The sequence below is a fragment of the Mesoplodon densirostris genome, chromosome 8, assembly GCF_025265405.1.
Source record: "Mesoplodon densirostris isolate mMesDen1 chromosome 8, mMesDen1 primary haplotype, whole genome shotgun sequence".
NCBI classification, from domain to species: Eukaryota; Metazoa; Chordata; class Mammalia; order Artiodactyla; family Ziphiidae; genus Mesoplodon; species Mesoplodon densirostris.
This window is the reverse complement of record NC_082668.1, coordinates 75,024,271-75,046,256: the sequence shown is the minus strand read 5'-3', so window position 1 is coordinate 75,046,256 and position 21,986 is coordinate 75,024,271. Positions and strand designations below refer to the sequence as shown.

Genomic DNA, 21,986 nt, shown 5'->3' with positions numbered 1-21,986 from the left:
TTTCCAGACTTTAATCAGTCCAGGAAAGGACCAACTCTCAAAATGGCAATATTTATTTTTCCCCAGTACTAGCAACTTTTAAAAATCATAAGAAATTGTCAGCGTATTAGTATGCTTCAAAATTTACAAGTTAAACATATAACGGTTATATTTTTGCAGGGCCATAAGTAGCACAGACTTGTGTGACTCCCTCGTATAAAGAACAATTGAAAACCTTCCAGGACCTTAAACAGCAGAAAACATTAAATCAGATTTTAAAATGACAAATAATTTAAGGCTAAAATATTTGGTATTAATAATTAATGCCAGAAGCCTTCCTAGCCTAATAAAGTAAACATGCACAAGAACTACAACTTTGAACAAAACATCACAATTTTATCAGATATATGTATGTACGTGTGTGTGTATGTGTATGTATATATATGTACATATATGTGTGTGTATATATAAAACTATGTGTACACACACACACACATATATATATATATATATAGTTTTATCACCCTGAAAGCTATCAATTCATGTTTGGCTTAATACGTATGTTAGAAATGTTGTGCAGGGTACTACCCCTTTAAATATATATATATACATTTTCCATAATATACAATATAAATATACCATATATAAATCATGCCATAAAACTAAATGTAAAATTTGCACATTATTGCATGCTTGATGTGATAATACATGCCCGTTAATAAGAACTTCCTTCTGATGTCCTCCCTTTACAAATTTTTCTTTTGCACATTAGCAATACTTGAAAAGGAAGGGTTCTCAAATATGTATATATGACTGGGGGAAAAATGTACCTTTCAGATTCCTTAGAGAGGATTACCTCATCAGCCAAATATTGGACTATTACCAAATCAAACAGTAAATAATGCCTGAAGGGGTGTTTTGTTATGTGAATCTATCAGAGTTCATTTTTCTTAGTTTTGCTGGAAGATTCCTTTCCATCCTGGCTGCTCCTCCGGCCATCTTTTGAAGCTTTGGTGGCAAATCAGCCACCGACTGGCTCATGGGATCAGACAACATTTTGGTGGTTTTAGATACCAGTTTTTCTTCTGAGTTGCCAGGTACTGAACTTATTCGTTGAAGTTTCATGGGCAAATCGCCCAAGCTGTAGGCTTTTTCCGAAGTTGTAGAACTCATTCTCAAGAGTTTTCTGGGAAAGTCTTCTCTTCCAGTAATTTTCTGCAGCTTAGATGGAAGTTTGGTACTAATGTCATCTAGTCCATCTAAGCATTCCACAGAATTATGTCTTTCTTTGCTGTTAGTTATGGCTGGTGCTATTAAAGGGGATGATATAAGAAGCATTTCCTCCTGTTCTTTCACACTGTAAGGTGGCGTGGGGACTTCAAATGTTGCATGGAACTGGGAGTAATCAACTTTAAAGAATCCTTCTTCTAAGGAAATTACAGGGAAAAAACGGTGGCCCCAAAGAACTTCATCTTCAGTGTATGATGTTCGAGCTTGACAAGTCATCCCTGAAAGCAAAAAGGAAGTCCTTGATAAATTACGCATAGTAGAAGTACATGTTAAGGCATTTTGAACTAAGGAATTCATTTTGCTTGTTAACTTAAGAAGGATACTTAACTGCGTATCACTTTCCTCTTCTGTAGAGTAAAATATAAAAAGCAACACCTGTCTTACAGGACTGCTGTGAGCATGAAATAAAATTATACGTACAGAAATGTAAAATGAGCCATGTAATGTCTAAAAAATAGTTGGCTTTTATAAATGAAAGCAAAGATAACCATCCCAAGTATTTGTTAAATGAATAAAAGTTGAAAATATTTCTATGTTGTATAATGTAAAGTCATTGTAGAGATTCCCTTCTTCTGGACCTTTAGGGCCAGAATGAACTTTTGTTCAAGTTTCAGAAATCCTTATGCTAAAATCAGTAATCTGGGTCACTGTGATGTTGCAAGTTCTATTCCTGCTATACAAATTTCTGAAACTGGATGCTGGATATAAGAGGTGAAATGCTACTATTTATATATTATGTTGCTTGGATATCATTTACCTTATGCTACTCTGATTAACTCAATTCTGTTCTCATTAATCATATGTTAAGACTAAGTTACTCTTAAATCAGTCAACCTCTGAATATTCCTTTGCAAAGACTGAAAATATATGAATAAATTAAAGCCATATATTACATTTCAGTTTTATATTAGTCAAAAGGTACAATTTTCTATAAGTTGCAAAAGTCATTACTGTCCTCTACCTTTATTATCAGACCTCTATTAAAGGCTATTAAGGTGTAAAATAATAGATGAATTTTAAAAATGCATCTTTCCAATAGTTAAGTATAATTTAAACAAGTAATGACAGTCTTTCTACTTTCATTTCTATTCTCCCTTTGTCACTTTATAAATAATTTCTACTGTGTTTAAGCCTGGTATAGTTTTGATAAAGAGATATTCTGTATTTTTTCCTCTGACTAGCAACCACACATGCAATACTTAGAATTAGAAATAAACTGCATAATTCAAAAACCATATTGAAGATAAATTAAATCCTTCACTGACTCCTTCCAAAATCTTACCTTATAATTATTACCATTTCTATATTACCAGGGAATCAGTTGTTATGACATATATATTGTCTTTTTCCAGACAGCTTTTAAAGAATTTTATGTAGAAAATAAGTGCCCATCTCAGGCACTATGTTAGGTGCTCTCCCTCCATATTATTTCTAATCATCAATATCATCTTGATAAGAAAATATTTTATGTCTATTTTAAAGATAAAGAATATAATGCTCAGAGAGTTTAAATCTCTTGCCCTTCCTGGCACACAGATCTAGGAAGTTGTAGAGAAAAGTTGGTATTATTCTAACTTCTGTTTTTGTTGTTGTTTTTACTTTGCCATGATGTCTCTATTATTTTAGTTGGGAACCTGATTCTAAACAACTTATCAATCTCACGGTCATGGTGGAAATCTGACAGCGACCCAATACTAGTCTTCATAATCATTATCATATCAGGAGTAGCACCCAGAAATATTTATATGTGAAGATAACAAAATTAGACTAAAAAGTGATTTGTACATTTTATAGACATGCACACAGTAAGTATCATTGTGTATTTTCAAACAGATTTCTAGTTTCTGACACTATTTCATGAGAAAAAATTCTAGAACATCACTTATTTAGAGAAGATAAAAAGTATATTTCCCAATATATTTACTTGGTTTTATTTTGAGATGCTTAAATATTAAGCAAACTACCTGGAATAAAGAACAAATATTGATGTTTTTATCCATTAGTATATGAAACAATAAAATGAGTAAGTACCCTTTATTGTTTAATTGAAGAAGTGCCCTTTAATTTCTCTCCAAGAGCAATCACTCTCATGAACTCTTTATGTATACTTGCCAGGTCAGGGTATTAATTTATATAAATTTATGAAAAACGATCACTATAAATGCATGTATATATTAAGAGCTGAAGTAAATTAAGATTATGAACTTTGTTGAATTATTTCTAACAACAATAGATTACATATTGAAACAAAATTTGATTCCTATCACATTCTTAGCCCATATTTAGTGACTTTTTTCTTTACATTAAGAAAGGACTATGAAATTAAAAATAAAAATTCTGTCCCCATTATTTATCATTATAATGTACTGTGTTGCTGATCTCCAATGCCTACCCTGAGTTGTTTCATATGTAGTTATCAGAAGTCATAGAGAAGATCTAGAGAACCTTAAATGGAGAGAAAAAAATGGGGGAAATAAAATCTTGTAAAATTTTTACTTTGAGGAAATAGGATATTGATAATTAAGGTACTATGACATCTACAATGGAAACAGGTATTTCAAATGTTTGTTCATGTAAAAATACCTGTAAGCATTATTACTAAAATGCCAGTGGATAATTCTGACTGAAAAGGAAGGTAGGGCTTTTATTCTACTATATGAAATTGACTTTAATTCCTTTCATAACAAACTAATACTGGTGAGGCAACATTTTTATATAATTGAAAAATATATAAAATAGGCTTCCTATTACACTACTAAACAGCTTGTAAAAATTACTTAAAGCTCTCTGAGTCTCAGTTTACTCTTCTACATAGTAAAGATAACAATATCCTCTTATAAAGCTGTTGAGAGTTTGAGATAAGTGAAGTGTACAGAACAATGTTTGGTATCAGGCAATGCTCCATCATAACTGCTTTTCTTTCTATCATTCTGTGGGTGATCATTTGCATTTCCTGTTTTTCCTGGAAATTAGTGATAATGCATTCATATAAGCAGAGAATTTTGACATATTAGTAATTTGTCCCATATTAGTAATATAGAATATTAAACTTAAATATTGCTAGGTATCACATAGCAATTTTCTTTTGAAATGGTCAACTAAACATTCAAAATATTTCAAAACTACAGAAGAAGATACATTACTTATCCTCTCAATTTTTAGGGTTTCTCAACATTTTCCACCTAATTACCTAGAATAGCTGGGAAGACTAAGTATGGAAACTTGGGGTGTATTAAAAAGGCCTCGGCAAGGTGAGTGACTACAGTCCACTATAATACTTTGGTAATGAAGAACATTCGCCAGCACTTTAACCTTTGTTTGTTCTTCTACTGTTCCTTTTACACTTTCATTAAAAGTAGGCACACAAATATCAGACATTTCCAATTCAACAACATCATCGTTTTAAAATCTGATTTCACCTCAGAATGTTAATGTGCAATCAACATATGGATAATGATATGGAAGCATTATTAATTGGATAACAGGAAAATCTCTATGATGGTCAATCTGCAGTTTAGACAATGTGCTAAAATAAGATGTAATTGAGAAACTACTTCTTTTTACAAGTTATCCCAAAAAAGTAACACCCAAAATGGTGTTGAAAATATAGAATACAGATTTCAATTGAGAAGATTTAAAGTAAATATAATAGTTTTCTAAGAACATGAATATATCACAGTATTCTTCCTTCTAGAATGCTTTATCTTATGATACTACTTACTCTAAGCCAAATTATTAAAAAATAATCCATGCTTATTCATAATTACAAATGCCATTTGAATCAAAATAAATGCAGGTAAAAAGATACTATATGATTGCACTTCTTAACTGGCAATGCGACTGTTTGCATGTTTTAACCAAATTCCAGGCTTGAACAAATGTGATGAAAATCAACACGAGCTCATCTCTGTGGAAACTGGCAAAGCAACAGATGCTGCTTTAACTGGAAATAGCTGGGACTTTTGAATCCTTAGATGAAAAACATTTTGTGAAAAAATGACTTATCCTGTGCCTTGATTCATGGACAAAGAAACTATATGTTGTTGTTTAATTTATTCCAAAGTAGTGTTTCAATTTAAAATGATAGAGGCAATGTAGTCTAATCTCTTTATTTTTGACTTTTCTCTTTCCTGATTCTGCCTTTACATCGTTAAGTTCATCTCCCTAACTAAATTGAACGTTCATTCAAATAAGAAGTCTGAAAGCTTTTTGAGTGAAAATGGCAAACTGAGTTATTACTTTGTCAAGTCCTTAATTAAACTTTCAGAATACCTCTAACTCAGTTGTTTTCTACTGTTTCTTCTGAACAGAGATGGTGCATATGTCACCTACATGAGATGAGTACAAGATGGTTAAATGCAGTATAACCACAGGCCAGGGGGAATGTCTGGATGCTGTGACACAGAAAATACCAAGCAATCAATAACTTCTGCACGGCAGAGGCTTTATCTAAATCTTACTCAGTATGGAAGTTGCTGAGGGGGTGGGGGGGTTGGAAGTTCTCCAGTAACATGGTGGCTGTAGCTGCGCTTTATCATGTGTGCACTAAACAAAAAGGAAAATAAAAGCAAATCTCCTTCAAACGAGCCATGTCATAATAATAATAATAGGTAACATTGCTATAGGGCTTACTATGTACCAACTATCTTTCTAAGCACTTTTTGGAATCTTCACAACCGTTTGAGGAAGGCATGTGAACCCCAGCTCCATCACTAATTAATACATGATCTTTAAAAAAACTACCAAATCTCTTAATCTTCAATTTCAACATCTGTAAAATTAAGGCCCCCCTACTGATTTCACCTGAATATTCTGAGAATTAAGTGAAATTATTTAATATATATATATATATAATTAAGTTATATATGTAACTTACATATGTAATTTATATATATATACATATATACACATTGCTTGTACAATAAAAATTGGTCATTTTCATCCATCATCCCTAAATACAGGCTACATAACTCTACAAATTTCATTTATACACATACGTATGCACAACTGAAATATTTAGCCAAGTAATAATATCTTAAATCTGTCCCCTTTGTCTATTTTTTTCTTTAGATTGGCAGTGGTTTTTATAACTGAATTGACTAATAGCTTAACATGCATAGCATGTGCTATATTACAAAGTAGTTTCCTAGTCCACCCTATGCACTGCTCTGAGGATTACTGAATAAGATCTGTAGCTGTGTCTTCCCTAAAGCACTTCCAAAGTTTCACCCATCCCGCTAGATGTAATAACTATAAGGCTCACTTGGCATTCTCTGCATGCTCTCTATTGTGTTGCACTGAACTGAGCCCAAATTTAAACTATAAACTTTCTGAGGAAGCACATGATGTTTGGGACTTTTTTATCTTGTTTACAAAATACAAAGACCCCATGTACACTGCTGTTCAATAATACTAACGTCATGGCATCAGGCTCTTCTGGGATATTGGTTGAAAAGCTAACTAAGAATACATAAGTGGCTACCAGAAACTGCAGTTTTCAAAGAAATGGAATCTCTTTACTTTTAAAGTTCAACGTATTTTGCTCAGACAGACTTTTAGTGAGGAGTAGAAGTTTCTGGCATACATTCAACCCAATATTATCCTCTATTATTTACAAGCATTTGGTCTTACAATGTGTTCTCAGACATTAGTTTGCCATTATTCCCTAAGCTAGGTCAAAGAAATTAAAAAAATAAAAATAAAAACAAGAAGAAAAGCCAATTATATTTGTTAGAAAATAAAGTGTCAATAAGAAATTTAGCAATAAATGTTTCAAATGTACTACTTTAAATTTCTAAGTTCCCAGAAGAACAAAAGAAAAGAAAATAGACTTTTAACCATGACCAACAGAACAAAATGTTAGATTCCCAGAAAGGAATATAAGTGCAGGTGCTAAGGGTCAATGGGAGATGGACAATATGATAGGGAATTCATTATCATACTGCTGAAAATATATTTAAGAGAATCAAGGTAATATTAAGCAAAAGAACATGGGTTTTGAATATAAATGAGATTGTTGCTGTTTTAACCATACATTATTAATAAGACCTTAGGCATATTATTTCAATGATCTGAACTTTGTTTACTAAAAAATATCAATAGTAATAAGGGATAATAACATAGTTATAAGGCTATCATGATTATAAATAATACCTACTTAATGGGTCTACCATATATCTAAAATAATGAAGGTTCAATAAGTGGTAGCTATTATCAATTATTATTATTATTGGGGTTACAGCTAGTTAAAAGGTCATTTTAGATATATTTCAATTCTTTAGTGATCATTTTCTTTCTTAGAATCAACTCAAGGCAAATGAAATAATTTTCATCTTGTTAGTTTCTATTAACTTGATATAGACCATGTTGTCTATATTTATCTGGAGTATGAGGAAAGGCCTATATTACACACATAATGAACTGAGTCAAGTCTCGCACTGTCAACCTGGCCTGCCCTGCACAAGTGTGACTAACTTTACAGTAGCAACTATTTCCTTCAAAATACAATTAACTTCTCTACTTTGTTGACAAGGCACGATCTTCAGCTCTCCACTCTCACTTCATACAGAAGCATTGCAGAATTTACCCAGTACACTTTCAAATGATTATAACTCCCTTAACCTAACTGTAGAAGTGTTCCATTCTTGCTCATCTTTTCCTCTCTTCCTTCATGGTACCTATTAAAAAATACTTTCTTGAATTGACAATTACAGAAACAAAACAAAGCTACCGAAATCCATTGATGCTATTGTTTTCTCCTGTTAAGATATGATTTTTAGCTTCCAAAGCATCTTAATGGTATAGGTATAATGTAACCTAATTACTGTGGGAAATATCTTATATTATGAGACTGACATCATAAAAGGTATTTTTCAAAGGGAAAATGTAATAAATTTCTAGCTTAAAAGAAAACAGAACATCTTTCAGATAACGCTGGAATTTAATCATTTTAGTGAACATTATCCCTAGTCATTGGGAAGAAAAACTTTTGATATATTATCTGAAGCAATACCACTTGTCAACTTTTTAAAAATATTGCACACAAATTACAGCAATTAAATGCTTAGATTAATCCATTTTAAAAGATATTCTTGGGCTTCCCTGGTGGCACAGTGGTTGAGAGTCCGCCTGCCGATGCAGGGGAAACGGGTCCGTGCCCCGGTCCGGGAAGATCCCACATGCCACGGAGAGGCTGGGCCCATGAGCCATGGCCGCTGAGCCTGCGCGTCTGGAGCCTGTGCTCTGCAATGGGAGAGGCCACAGCAGTGAGAGGCCCGCGTACATCAAAAAAAAAAAAAAAAAAAAAGATATTCTTAAAACTTTGCTTTAAAATGTCACTCAGAACCATTTTCTATAATGTATGGGACTGAATTGTTTGTGTTCCCTTAAAATTCATAGGTTGAATTTTTACCCTAATCCCTAATGTGATGATATTAGGCGGTGGGGCTTAGTAACTTTTGAATATGTGATATTTAAACTAAATAAATAAAATTTAATCAAACAATAAAAAACAAACCCCACAGTTACTAGCATGTCTTCCTAGTTCCTTCAAAACCTAGCTCTAAGTTACCACTATAGTTTTAGCTCTTTAGAAACCTTAACAATAACTACAACACATAGTAAAATATATATGCCAGATCCTAAGTGTTTTCTATATGTATTATTGTATAATTCTCCCCACCACTCTATGAAGTGTGTACTATTCTTTTTTCATATGACAGACAATGATACTGAGGTATCAGGAGGGGGAAGTAGCTTCTCCAATGTCACATGACAAAGGATGGTAAATCCAGAGCCAGTTTTTGTAACCTCTATGCTATTCTGCTCCAATTTTCTTAAATGGATGACTTTCCTATTAGTAAGTACAGTTTTCCATATATATTACTTGGTTTATGCTATTTCAACTGCTTAAAATGTCCTCTTCCATCTCTCTACCTGTTGACATAATTCCTCGTATTCAAAACTCAGATCAAGTGTCTTAATTCTATGAAGTTTTTCCCGATTTTTCTATTTTAATTTATTGTCTTTTAAATGTGTCTTATTGTCATGCACGTAAGCTCAGGCACACACATCAATATTCCCTGACCACTAGGTGGTGTAAATATCTCAATGACATACATAATTGACTTCAATCAGTGATAATACTTAACATTTATTAACATGTTAAACATCTCCTTTCTGCCAGGCACTTTTCTAGGTGCTGAATTACCAGGTACTATGGCAATGGACTGAAGGATCAACCAAACCTCTCGACCTCCATGTTTAAACCTAGTCTTGAAAAATGAGTAGTAGTTTACCACATAGTCCACATCCACCATGTGAGAAAAACACATTCTGTGGGGGGGAAAGACTTGTGCACACATCCGGTTGTGTAAGGGCACAACCAGTTGTACTTGAATTTAGGATACAGTTCCTGTTTGTTCATTCATTATGGTTACAGACAAATATCACATTAGAATAAGCTTCTTAGGAGAAATCTTATCCACCTTGGCATCGCTAGTATCCAACATTGTGCCAGGTATTAGATGCTCAATGCTTTCTTGGGGAGAGACAGTAGAAGGAATGGAGGAAGAGGAAAAATGGGAAGGTTAAAATGGCAGTGCAGGAAAAGTCAACTTTTTGAATGAATCAGAGCTCCCATACCCATTAGTAATTTATTCACCACCAGTAGAGATTGTCACCAACAAAAAAAGAAGGGATATAATTATTAATGAAATAGATATATGTAATATGTCAATCTTGTTTATTTTCTTTGTTTTTAAGGTGATGATCTATTAATTAGTTCAACACATGAACTCAAGAATTGACTTTGAAACATCTACACTAAGAACTTCTTATTTTGATTAGTAAAGTAGTGAGGGAAGAATATTAAAATATATATAATCACTATATAGAATATGAATGATTCTTGCACAAAGAAGCAGGACACGCTTGTTAATAATAAATCACACTCAGTGATAACCAGTTTGTTATCCACTGAAACCACTGTTTTCTCCTTACACTTTTTTGTGAAATTATACACTGACAGATGTACAACCAGATATATTTACTAGAAGTTAGATTTATCTGCATTTAACCATTAAACCATACGATAATTAAATTACTTGAATATTTTGATAAACTTGAATACCTGACCTCTAGTTAAATCTAAAGTTTTGAGGAAACTATCCCTTATGCAACTATAACTGATCACCTTAGAAAATGGAGCAAATCCATTTTTACCTGACAATTGAAAACTTATTTTCCCCTTAATTCATGGGACTGACTTTTTATATAGGTTGCTATATCTTTTTCAATCACAAACTATATCTATTTTTTTAACATCTTCTTTGGCAGAAATTCAAATACATTTTGTCTGCTTGCAGGCTTAGAACAGAGCCTGAATAAATATTTGCAATTTAGCAGTTGTTCTGGTTCTATGCTTTGCAGTAAAAGGTCAGAGAATTTTGCTTGTAATTTTGCTGTTACATTATTTCCAAAGACTAAATGAAAAATAAAGTCCCTATAATTTTATGGGAACTATTACTAAGTGGCTTTTATTTTAGGTATGAAAAATGCCACATCACAGTAATATTCACAAAATATATGATAGTTTAGCAGATGTATTTTAAAGGAAAATGATTGGTTTGAACACGTATGTACAAGTCTTCTGAAAGAATTAATTTTTCTGCCATGACATAAACAGGTATTTCAAAGTCAAAATATTAAAAGTTTCAAAACAATGAGATATCACCTCACACAGGTCAGAATGGTCATCATCACAAAATCTACAAACAATAAATGCTGGAGAGGGTGTGGAGAAAAGGAAACCCCCTTGCACTGTTGTTGGGAATGTAAATTGGTACAGCCACTATGGAGAAGAGTATGGAGGTTCCTTAAAAACTAAAAATAGAACTATCATATGACACAGCAATCCCACTCCTAGGCATATATTTGGAGAAAACCATAATTCAAAAAGATTCATGGACCCCAATGTTCACTGCAGCACTGTTTACAACAGCTAAGACATGGAAGCAACCTAAATGTCCATCGACAGAGGAATGGATAAAGAAGATGTGGTACATATATACAATGACATATTACTCAGCCATAGAAAGGAACAAAATAGTTTCTCATTTGCGAGACATGGATGGACCTAGAGACTGTCATACGGCATGAAGTAAGTCAGAAAGAGAAAAATAAATATCGTATAATATCACTTATAAGTGGAATCTAGAAAAATGATACAGATGAACTTACTGGCAAAGCAGAAATAGAGTCACAGTTGTAGAGAACAAACATATGGATACCAGTGGGGGAAGTAGCAGGGGAGGATGAATTGGGAGATTAGGATTGACATATATATACTACTATGTATAAAATAGATAACTAATGAGAACCTACTGTTTAGCACAGGGAACTCTACTCAGTGATCTGTTGTGACCTAAATGGGAAGGAAATCTAAAAAAGAGTGGATATATGTATACATATAACTGATTCACTTTACTGTATGATACAAACTAACACAACATTGTAAAGCAACTATACTCCAACAAAAATGAAAACAAACAAAAAATATTTCCCTAAACTACATAGTTTCTGTTCTCCTTGGATAGTACTTTAAATTATTTGAATTAAACAAAATAAAATCACTTAAGGTAAAAGTCAAAGATATAAAAACGTTGAGGAAAATAGCATATGAGATGCAAATAGTAACTTCCTTAAAATTGACATTTCAGAAAGGAAGTGATAACAAAACTCTGTAAGTTTATGCTAACATATAGTTCAACTCCTAAGACAGCCTAGATTTTTTTCCCCAAGTTTTAAGTAAAAAATGATCTGTCTACAGCATTCTGTTAAGGTATCCAAGATGTGGAGGCAAAATTCTCAACTGGCCTGGTGACCTTGTGGGAAAATTTTATCGTATATATGTTTGCAGAAAGTTTTGACATTTATGAATGGAATTCTTTATATCATATAAAAGATGCTAAGATATATACTACATAAAACTGTCTTATATTCAAAGGCTTATTAATATTACAAGGGTCTAAATTAGGATGTAATAACCAAGGTCTAAATAAGGAAGGGAAAGAAAAAGGAGAGAAGGCAAGTGAATTAATCCACTTGGAATATTAAGACTCAAGTTCTCTGGCCAGAGGCCCACTTAGGAATCATAAGATAGAATTAATAATTGGCAAAGAAGAGGTTCATCTTGTGACCGTACATACCCACAGGTATCAATTTTTGTATCAGTCATAATTAGAAACTACTTTCTTATATATTCTACCTATTTTAATAGACTTGCAGCTACTGATGTTCATCCTTAGATACATCACTTTTTGAACAACAAAAACAAGGATTAGAAAATAACGTCATGCAGGGCTTCCCTGGTGGCGCAGTGGTTGAGAGTCCGCCTGCCGATGCAGGGGACGCGGGTTTGTGCCCCGGTCCGGGAAGATCCCACATGTCGTGGAGCGGCTGGGCCCGTGAGCCATGGCCGCTGAGCCTGTGCGTCCGGAGCCTGTGCTCCGCAAAGGGAGAGGCCACAACAGTGAGAGGCCCGTGAACCACAAAAAGAAAAAAAAAAAGAAAAGAAAAGAACGTCATGCAGTTATTTTATTTCAAGTAATATTTTATTCTTCCTGATAAACATTCTCGAAGTTAAACAAGGTTATATTTCATTCAATTGACCTGAAAAATACATGAAATGTGTATGATATTGACATAAAGGTATCCAAAATTATTCTAAGACTTTTATTCACTAATTTATGTCTTTATCTAACAAAACTTCCATAGGAAAAATGATATAAATTTGTCTGCATTTAGGGGATGAGTCAAGAATAATAGAAATCTTTTAAACAAAATCAAAAGGAAGAATATTGGAGCTATTGATTTTAAAAAATGGGAAAGGAAGCTGATTGGTGGGATGAGGTGTGGGCAGTAAATTTTGTTTCAGACATGTTATTATGATGTAATGTAGTCTATAACAATATCCTCTAAAATTTATGTACATATATTCTAGAGTCTAGGCTAAAATATTTAAATGAAATATTTTATTTTCAAAATCCCTGTGAAGTAGTTACTATCTCATTTTCAGCTAATAAACCTATACCTAAAAAAAGGGGGAGTGGCAAAAGATCTGAATAAACACTTCATCAAAGAAGATATACAGATGGCAATTAATCATATGAAAAGATACTCCACATTGTATGCTGTTAGGGAACTGAAAAGTAAAATAACAAAGAGATACCACTACACACCTATTAGAATGGCCAAAATCTGGAACACTGACAACAGCAAATGCTGGTGAGGATGTGGAGCAACCAGAAGTCTCAGTCACTGCTGATGGCAATGCAAATGGTACAGCCACTTTGGAAGTCAGTTTGGTAGCCTCTTACAAAACTAAACACACTCTTACCATATGATCCAGCAATCGGATTCTTTGGTATTTACCCAAATTAGTTGAAAATTTATGTCCACAAAAAATCTGCACACAAATGCTTATAGCAACCTTGTTCATAATTGCCAAGGCTTGGAAGCAACCTAAATGTCCTTCAGTACGTAAATGGATAAACAAACTGGTGTGTATCTACACAAAGGAATACTATTCAGTGATAAAATAAATGAACTATCAAGCCACGAAAAGACATGGAATAACCTTAAATGCATATTACTAAGTGAAAATAAGCAAATCTGAAAAGGCTACATACTGTATGATTCCAACTATATGACATTATGGAAAAGGTAATGATGGAGAGAGTGAAAAGATTAATCAATACAGTGTTTTGGGATGAACAGCTGATACACCAGGGATTTTTAGGGCAGTAAAACTATTCTGTATGATGTCTTTATATACTTGTCAAAACTTAGAATGCACAACACAAAAGGTGAACCCTAATGTAAACTATGGACATAGACTGACAAGGATGTGTCAATGTCAGTACATTGATTGTAAGTGATGAAGCCAGATTACTTCTGTTTTGGGAATTAACTTTTTCACACCTCAGGAGCCCTTATCTATGCTTATATGTTACATTTCAACCATTTCAGTATGCCTTAAAGATGAACCTAGGTACCAGGCTGCATATGGTGGGGAAAAAAAACTATTGACAGAGATGTACTACCAAGTCTGTTTTCTTTAACAATTTCTAAATTTTGATTATTAGAAACCATAAAGTGGTCTTAAACACTTAAAAAATGTTTAAAACATTACTTTTAAGGGACACTTAAGAATGTTTAAAACATTACTTTTAAGGGTGGAATGAAAAATCACATAATTAAACACCCTATTTTGTTGTCCTTAAATTTGTATATTCTAAACACCCTGCTCACCACATTAGGCAATACCTAGCCTATTCACATAAGTGTAACGGGGCACATCTCTCTTACTGCGCCTGTATTTTATCTCCACAAAATGAATGGATGCAAGAAATAGGTATGTCTTCTATGTAGCCTAAGCTAATTTTCAAAACCTAAGTTTAATGTCAAAGTTTCCTCAAAGATATAGTTATGTAATCATTCTTTAAAAAATATAAACAAAATTTCCCCTCTGTAATTTTAAACCATCATTATTGCTTATACCATCTACAGGGGCTCCATTCCCTCTGATACTGACAGCTCCTAGTTATTTTAGGCTGTTCTCATGCTCTTTTTAATCTACTTCTTCCCTTAATCAATACATACTCTTTTCTTAATCTTCCTTCAGACATGAATTCTTTAAGTGCATATAATATCTAATAAACAGTGGAAGAAGTAGAGTTTATTATAAAGTATTTATCATATACATTCTAAGTCTAGGACTGTTATGAAAATATTCTAGGATCTTAATGAAGAAATGTTCCTATCACCATAAGAGGGAGAAAAATGTACATAGACTATTTTTCAAGAGAAACAGAAAGTAAACATTCAAAACCTCAATCTGCCGGAGGTGGATTTAAGATGATACTTATGAAGCTTAAGCATCAAGGACTTTCACTAGCACATGTCCTTTTCACTTTCATATACTTGGTTTCATAATTTTGTATTCTTTTTTCTTTAAAAAGACCCCCCCAAATTATGCAAGTATCCATCCCTGCCTAGATTTGCACCCACAAAGTGCTATAACATGCAATCAAAGCAAGGCTCAGTGACGTAGACTGCATGCATAATTAAAAAGATTTGCCATTACTTTGGTGCAATTGTTTTATAATTTATCTGTTCTTAATATTTATTAACTTTGGAAGGAAATTACACATGCATACCTTTTATAGGCATTCCCTACTTCACCTCGAGTACACATCTTATCTGTACAAATTGCCCACTGAACACTGTTCTTCATCTGACATCATGTTTCCCCAACCCAAAGCTAGTGCAGAAAACAGCCTTCCACAGCACCTGGCAATTAGCCTGAGGTCTCTTCCTCACAATTTCCATTCTTTGATTTCATGGAGAACTCAATAGATGTTTGTTATTAGTACTACTATTATTATCAAGATTTTAATATTAATTTTCAAGAACCAAGATCTTATTATACAAAACTATTTTTAAGGTGAAAGGCTAAACTCTTTCCTTTCCTTGGAATGCTGAAAAACCTCTATCTGATAAGAAGTATCTGGTGTTTTATATTGAGGGAAATTTGTACATATCACCTGAAAAAAAATGCGTTGCTCCACTCAGTGGGGGGTAATTGATGTGTATTATCAGAGGCTGTGACACTGTCTGACAGCGTTTTGTAGAAATCACCTTGACTGCTCCATGGAGAAAATATCTGATCAGGGCAAGACTAAAACAAGTAGACCAGTTGGGAAGCTGTGTTAAAAGACAATGGCTGCGGAGATAGATTGAAAAGGTATTTACGAGGCAAATTTAACAAGACTTGAAAACTGATTGGATTTAGAAGGTGAGAAAGACTGGAGACCAAGAATTTCATATTGTTAGGATGACAAAGATGGAAGGACATACCATGAAATTTTACTTGTACTTCTCATAGGAAATCGAAGATAAAAATAGTAAATTAAATCATACCCTTTTATTTTCTGAACTTTCTGATTAAATTTGTCTGACAGTTTTGTGCCATCATGCCTGCCAACTTAGAGTCCTAGCAGCCAGTAGCATGAGAAAAATAATCATCCTCATCTAACCATGTGCCATTAAACTAAGAACAATTACTTCCAACTAAACTGTCTCTCCATTCTGCTAAGCTCAAAGGAAATGTTATGACTGAAATGTCTCCTCAAATCTCAAGTTTCTATATCTAGCATTAATTTCATTAATTATAGCTTCTTTGTTTTACTCCTGATCTGCTGACAAAGCACCAGCTGGGTCTCAGCCAACTAATCAGATTAAATACATTGAGTTTGAAATACACGAAGTGCATCTCAATGCAATTGTTTTTCCAAGGCTCCTTTCTGAACAAACAGGTAGCAATAATCTTACAGTGATTTGGTGATGTTAAAATATAGTTTTGATGGAAGCCATTAGCTTTCCTGTAATCAATAGAAATTTGTTGGAATACAGCCATGATTCACTGCTTCTTTTCCAGGAATATGAGAAAGAAATAGGCAAAGAAAAAATGTACTTTATTAAGAACTCTGACAAAGAATTATGTCTACAGTAAGCTGAACAATCTTATTAGCCTGAATAGCACAATTAAAGAAACTCAGAGTAATTTGAGTAAGACAGGCCATAGGAAACATAATCTAAAACACTACCTTATGTCAAAGATGAAAATTGAGGTACAGGAGCAACTTCCTATACAGGTGCCAGCCTCACCTATTTTCATTTATAACATAATTCAATTTATAGATGATTTCAACACTAGAAAAGTGAAATGGGAATGTGAGTTCAATGACCAACTAACTTGAACACAATCTAAAGCCTTGCTTTAAAATGAAGAGAGCTGTGATCTTGTCTGCGTCATCCAGATTAATTTCATTCTCAGTATAGGTTTAATTACATTCTGAGTTACCTCTTATTTTAATTAACAGTTCTGGTTGTTAATAGAATATGTGAAGGGAACAGCCATCTGTCTCTCTCTTTACTGCCATCTTAAAATAATGTTTGTGTTTTAAACCTTGGTATACCTCTTCCGAGGTCCCATCAGCTACTTTCAACTAGGGCAAGGAGGCAAATAACAGAACCAGGATGGTATGGTGGGTGGTATAAAGGGTTTTTAAAAGTTTATTACTTTAGATCTAGATATTACATAAAATCTGTTATATCTAAGACAGCATAGTTGGCATGACACATTTTTTAATACCGTGAATTGGTTAAATAAATTCTACTTTCCACTGTCTTTTGTTTGAAAAATTCATACTAAATATTTTATCCCTAAATCTATCTATCTAGCAATATAGAGCAAAAGTTCCTGATCTTGAAAGGATATAAGATTTTACATATCCAAAGACATGGACAAAAAGAGAGAGCAATAAGAGATTTCCCACTTCTGCTAGAGGCAGCACCATTCAAGGGAGCAGCTTGGGAGTGAAGCCTATGTCCTAAACTTGTGCTTCAAGCTAGAATAGAATAGCTCTGTTTTAACTGAACCAAGAGTCCATCTGAATTGCTGTTCTCATTGTCATTCCATGTTGACATTACTCAACCCTGACGGTACTAAAGCTACCGATTACTTCAAATTCTTCGAACAGTCTTCCCAAATCAAAACCTAGAAATGCCAGCACTCCTCCCTCATCCAGCAAACTGATGATCTTAAACATACTGGAAACTTTTAACTCAAACTTTCTTTCTTTCAGCATTTGAGAATCTACCCTACTCTACCTTGGTTGTTCTTTCATGTGGGAAGTGGGCAGGGCTGAAGTCACTGGGAGTTCTACTAGGCTACCTAAAGATTTTGATATCTATTAAAACATTTGGGTAGGTTTTCCAAGGTTCAGGTGCATGAGGTTTTCAGAGGGTGGCTCTTGTCAGTGAAACCTACATACCCAGTGATCATGTGAAAAGCATGCTTTAAAATTTTGAAATGCATATGCTAACAGATAAGTAGTAGAAATTTTGAAAATGCAGTCATTCTGTTCTGGCCATTTATTTAATCTTCTAGGGCTTAATTTTAACACAACTAGAATGCAAATGTCAAACTCATGTCATCTATTTCATATGAAGGTTAACAGAGTATAGAAATACACTCAAAAATGTGTTCTTGAATCTAACATATTGTTAGACTGTACTAATATATTACATGTTAGTGTGCATATATATATACATATGTTTTGTTATATATATAACAGAATATTATATATATAATATGGATATGGTATACATAACATACTAATATACTATTAGTCTTCCGACAGTCTGCTTATATTTTCTAAAATATGAATTACAGAAAAAAATATTGTCCTCTCCAGAATCTGATTATTAGAATCATTAATAGTGACATTAGAGAACAAGACTGCTTATTATGTTTATCATGAACTGTATGCCTTATAAAATGCATTTATATTTATAAATGTCTATTAAAATCTACTAGATTGGAATATATTACACTGGATAGAGCATCTATATTAAAAACCTAATTATGCATGAAATCTTTCAAATGTACCTGTTTAAATAAAATTGATAATTTTCTGAACATATGAAAGCAGCTATACATTTCCATCTTCAATTTGTTTACTCCTCCCCATTGATCCTCTGTCCTCAAAATATCATTATCCTGTGAGACACCTAGAGGTTTAGTGCCTGCTATAAATTGTATTTCAAGTAGGGGTCATCACTGGAAAGAGGCAATGGTCTCTTCATACTTGACAAGCAGAGAGAGTCATCAACATGAGCAGCCTATTTAGTAGAAATATTTGTTAAGCTGACTTAGGAAAAATATCACCTTTCAAAAGTCTTAAGGGAAATTCCTCAGTTAGAGCACCGAGCCACACAAAATTGATAGATTTTATCAACACACAAGTCAACAGGAATGAGGGGCTCTTTTGAGAACTTCTTTAATTGAAGTATAAAAGAAATGTATATCGCTTGCCAAAAATCTAAGCCAAAAAGCAGCTCATGTCTAGAACACTTTGCTTGGAGGAGTTAGGTTTTCTCAGTAAATCAAGGAGGATATAAATTAATTAAAAGATATGCTTATATTACACGATCAGAATGTGGAATAAAGGCAGATTTATTAAGTTGGAAGGAGTGAAGGATTTGATTTGGCAAAAGGTTATCATCTTAGAGAACAGAACGTACCAGTAATAAAGGGAAATGGGGATCTTGGAGGCTCAGATACACACACATAAAAGGAATGGAGATTTACACATTCTAACCTGTTCTTGAAAACGAAACTGTACAAGATGACCAGGGGCCCCTAAACCACGTATGCTGTTTTTGAGCAGTAATTACAAATGTATGCAAATTTAGTAAGTTATTCTGTTGCATGAAGTGTATCTGCTTTACATCAAAATGAAATTGCAGAAAATATCCCCCTAAACAAACACACATTTACACATATACAAATACATGTACAGTTAGGATTATCTGCAAAATAAAATGTCCAGTCAAAATATGCATAACAGAATTGGTACTCTCAGGACTCAGTGTGCAACATTTTCAGAGCAAGTCATGTCGCCGGAACCCATAATACCTAATCTAAATACCCTGATTATTGAAGTGCTCTTGTCAAAGAGAAAAAACTGTTCAAAAGTATCTATATGGGGCTTCCCTGGTGGCGCAGTGGTTAAGAGTCCGCCTGCCGATGCAGGGGACACGGGTTCGTGCCCCAGTCCAGGAAGATCCCACATGCTGCGGAGCAGCTGGGCCCATGAGCCATGGCCACCGAGCCTGCGCGTCCGCAGCCTGTGCTCCACAATGGGAGAGGCCACAACAGTGAGAGGCCCGCGTAACGCAAAAACAAAAAAAAAAAAGTATCTACATGTATCTATTTCTAGTTCAATACAAAATTAGCTTTAACATCTCTTATCTCTGAAAAGCAAAGGTTAGTGACAATCCTTAAATTATATGCGTGGAAACAGTTTTTTATCTGTGTGGGAAAGTTGTATCCACATTAAGTTAAATTATCAAAACTCTATGAACTGACATTGTAAATGAATATCTTCATCAAATTCCCTTTTATATAAATAAAAAGAAAATAACATAGGGTTAAAAACTCTATAAATATTTTATAAGTATCAGAAACTTTTCAGATGCTACTAACATTTTAGGAAAAAAATCTGTTGGTCAAATGCTATGTCCTCTGAACTACTCTTTACATACCTCATTGGACAAAGACTTTTCCTTATTTGTCTGTGCCCTTTCTAATGATCAGGTGAGTCTAGTTGCATTTTTGGCCCTCAAAACACAATTCATGGATCTTGAGTACCCAAGTGACCAAGGATGATATGGGGAAGTGAGTCAGAACCTCAGTCAGTCTCTCTTTCTCTCTTACTCTCCCCTCTAATTTAAATATGTACCATGCCTTCCCTATAAGGCCAAAAAATAAGAGAGAAGTATTACTGAGAATGTTTTCAACAAAACAAATGGTGAGTGAGTTCATGTTAGGTCATTTTACCACTGATCTTTAACTATTAAAATTTCTGTCCCAGCCCTGTATTCTTGGTTGAGTGTGAATGTACAATTAAGCTCGTTTGTGATAGATAATGGCTAATGAAAAATCTTGCAGGGTCCTTGGGGCCCTGAGTCTTCATTCCCATGACTAACTCCTCAAAATTTCAACTTGCTACTTAACATTTCTCTAGATATTTTAGTTATGTCATTAATACACTTATTCAAACATTTGGGTATTGACCATTGTACTAGGCACTGAATACAAATAGATCAATAAAAGAGGTTTGATTCCCCACTCTAGTTGACATAAGAGTATAGCAAAGAATATATTTCTAAATACAACATTTCAATAAAATGTGATAATTTCCCTCTAGGAAATTCTAGAACACAAAGCTGAGGCACCCACCCAGGTTAGGGAAAGTAAGAAGGTCTCCAATGGTAGATAGTACACAGAGGGATGATAATGAAAAGGTAAATTGGGAGGAAGATTATTCCAAGCCAAGTGATAGAAAAACTAGAATGCCCAAAGGGGAAGCCAGAAAACACGTCGAATATATTGAAGAAAAATAATTACGGACAAACACAGACTATTAAAAATAAGGAAGTAATGATGACATACCAAATAAGTAGGTAGTAACCAGGTCATAGCCATGAAGCCATACTAAGCAGATTGAACTTTAAGGGAAACACATAAGCACTGAAGAATTTTAAATGTGTCACATACCTAGCAGGTGATCACTTCCCTTTCAGAATTGTTTGATTTCCCTTTCAAAAGTCTCCCTTAGGGCTTCCCTGGTGGCGCAGTGGTTGAGAGTCTGCCTGCTGATGCAGGGGACACAGGTTCGTGCCCCGGTCCAGGAAGATCCCACATGCCGTGGAGCAGCTAGACCCGTGAGCCATGGCCACTGAGCCTGTGCGTCCAGAGCCTGTGCTCCGCAATGGGAGAGGCCACAACAGCAAGAGACCCGCATACCGCAAAAAAAAAAAAAAAAAAAAAAAAAAAGTCTCCCTTAAGTAGATTGCACAGGACTGCTAAATAAATAATCCACGTGACTATTTTCCCTTAAAGGGGTTTCACATGTGGTTTACTACAGCCCTTTCAAGAAGATTCTATTACAGTCATTAGTTTACAGTAGTTGCTTTGGCCTGCATCCCCTGGAAGGTTAACTATAAACATGTTTTTGATATAAGCCATTTTCTAGTTCACAATTCCTCATCCGGTTTTCTTGTGGCTGGATTCTGCTTTCTGATTT

The 21,986-nt window shown here is 34.0% G+C and overlaps 1 protein-coding gene across 1 annotated transcript in view; it reads right to left on the bottom strand.

Annotated features, from left to right (window-relative positions):
- Positions 1–900: 900 nt before the first annotated feature.
- Positions 901–21,986, bottom strand: part of KCNJ3 (potassium inwardly rectifying channel subfamily J member 3) — a 165,294-nt gene continuing 144,208 nt past the window's right edge. Inside the window, exon 3 of the mRNA XM_060106747.1 lies at positions 901–1,487. Within this exon, the coding sequence (XP_059962730.1) occupies positions 901–1,487 (587 nt within the window). The remainder of the gene's footprint in view (positions 1,488–21,986) is intronic.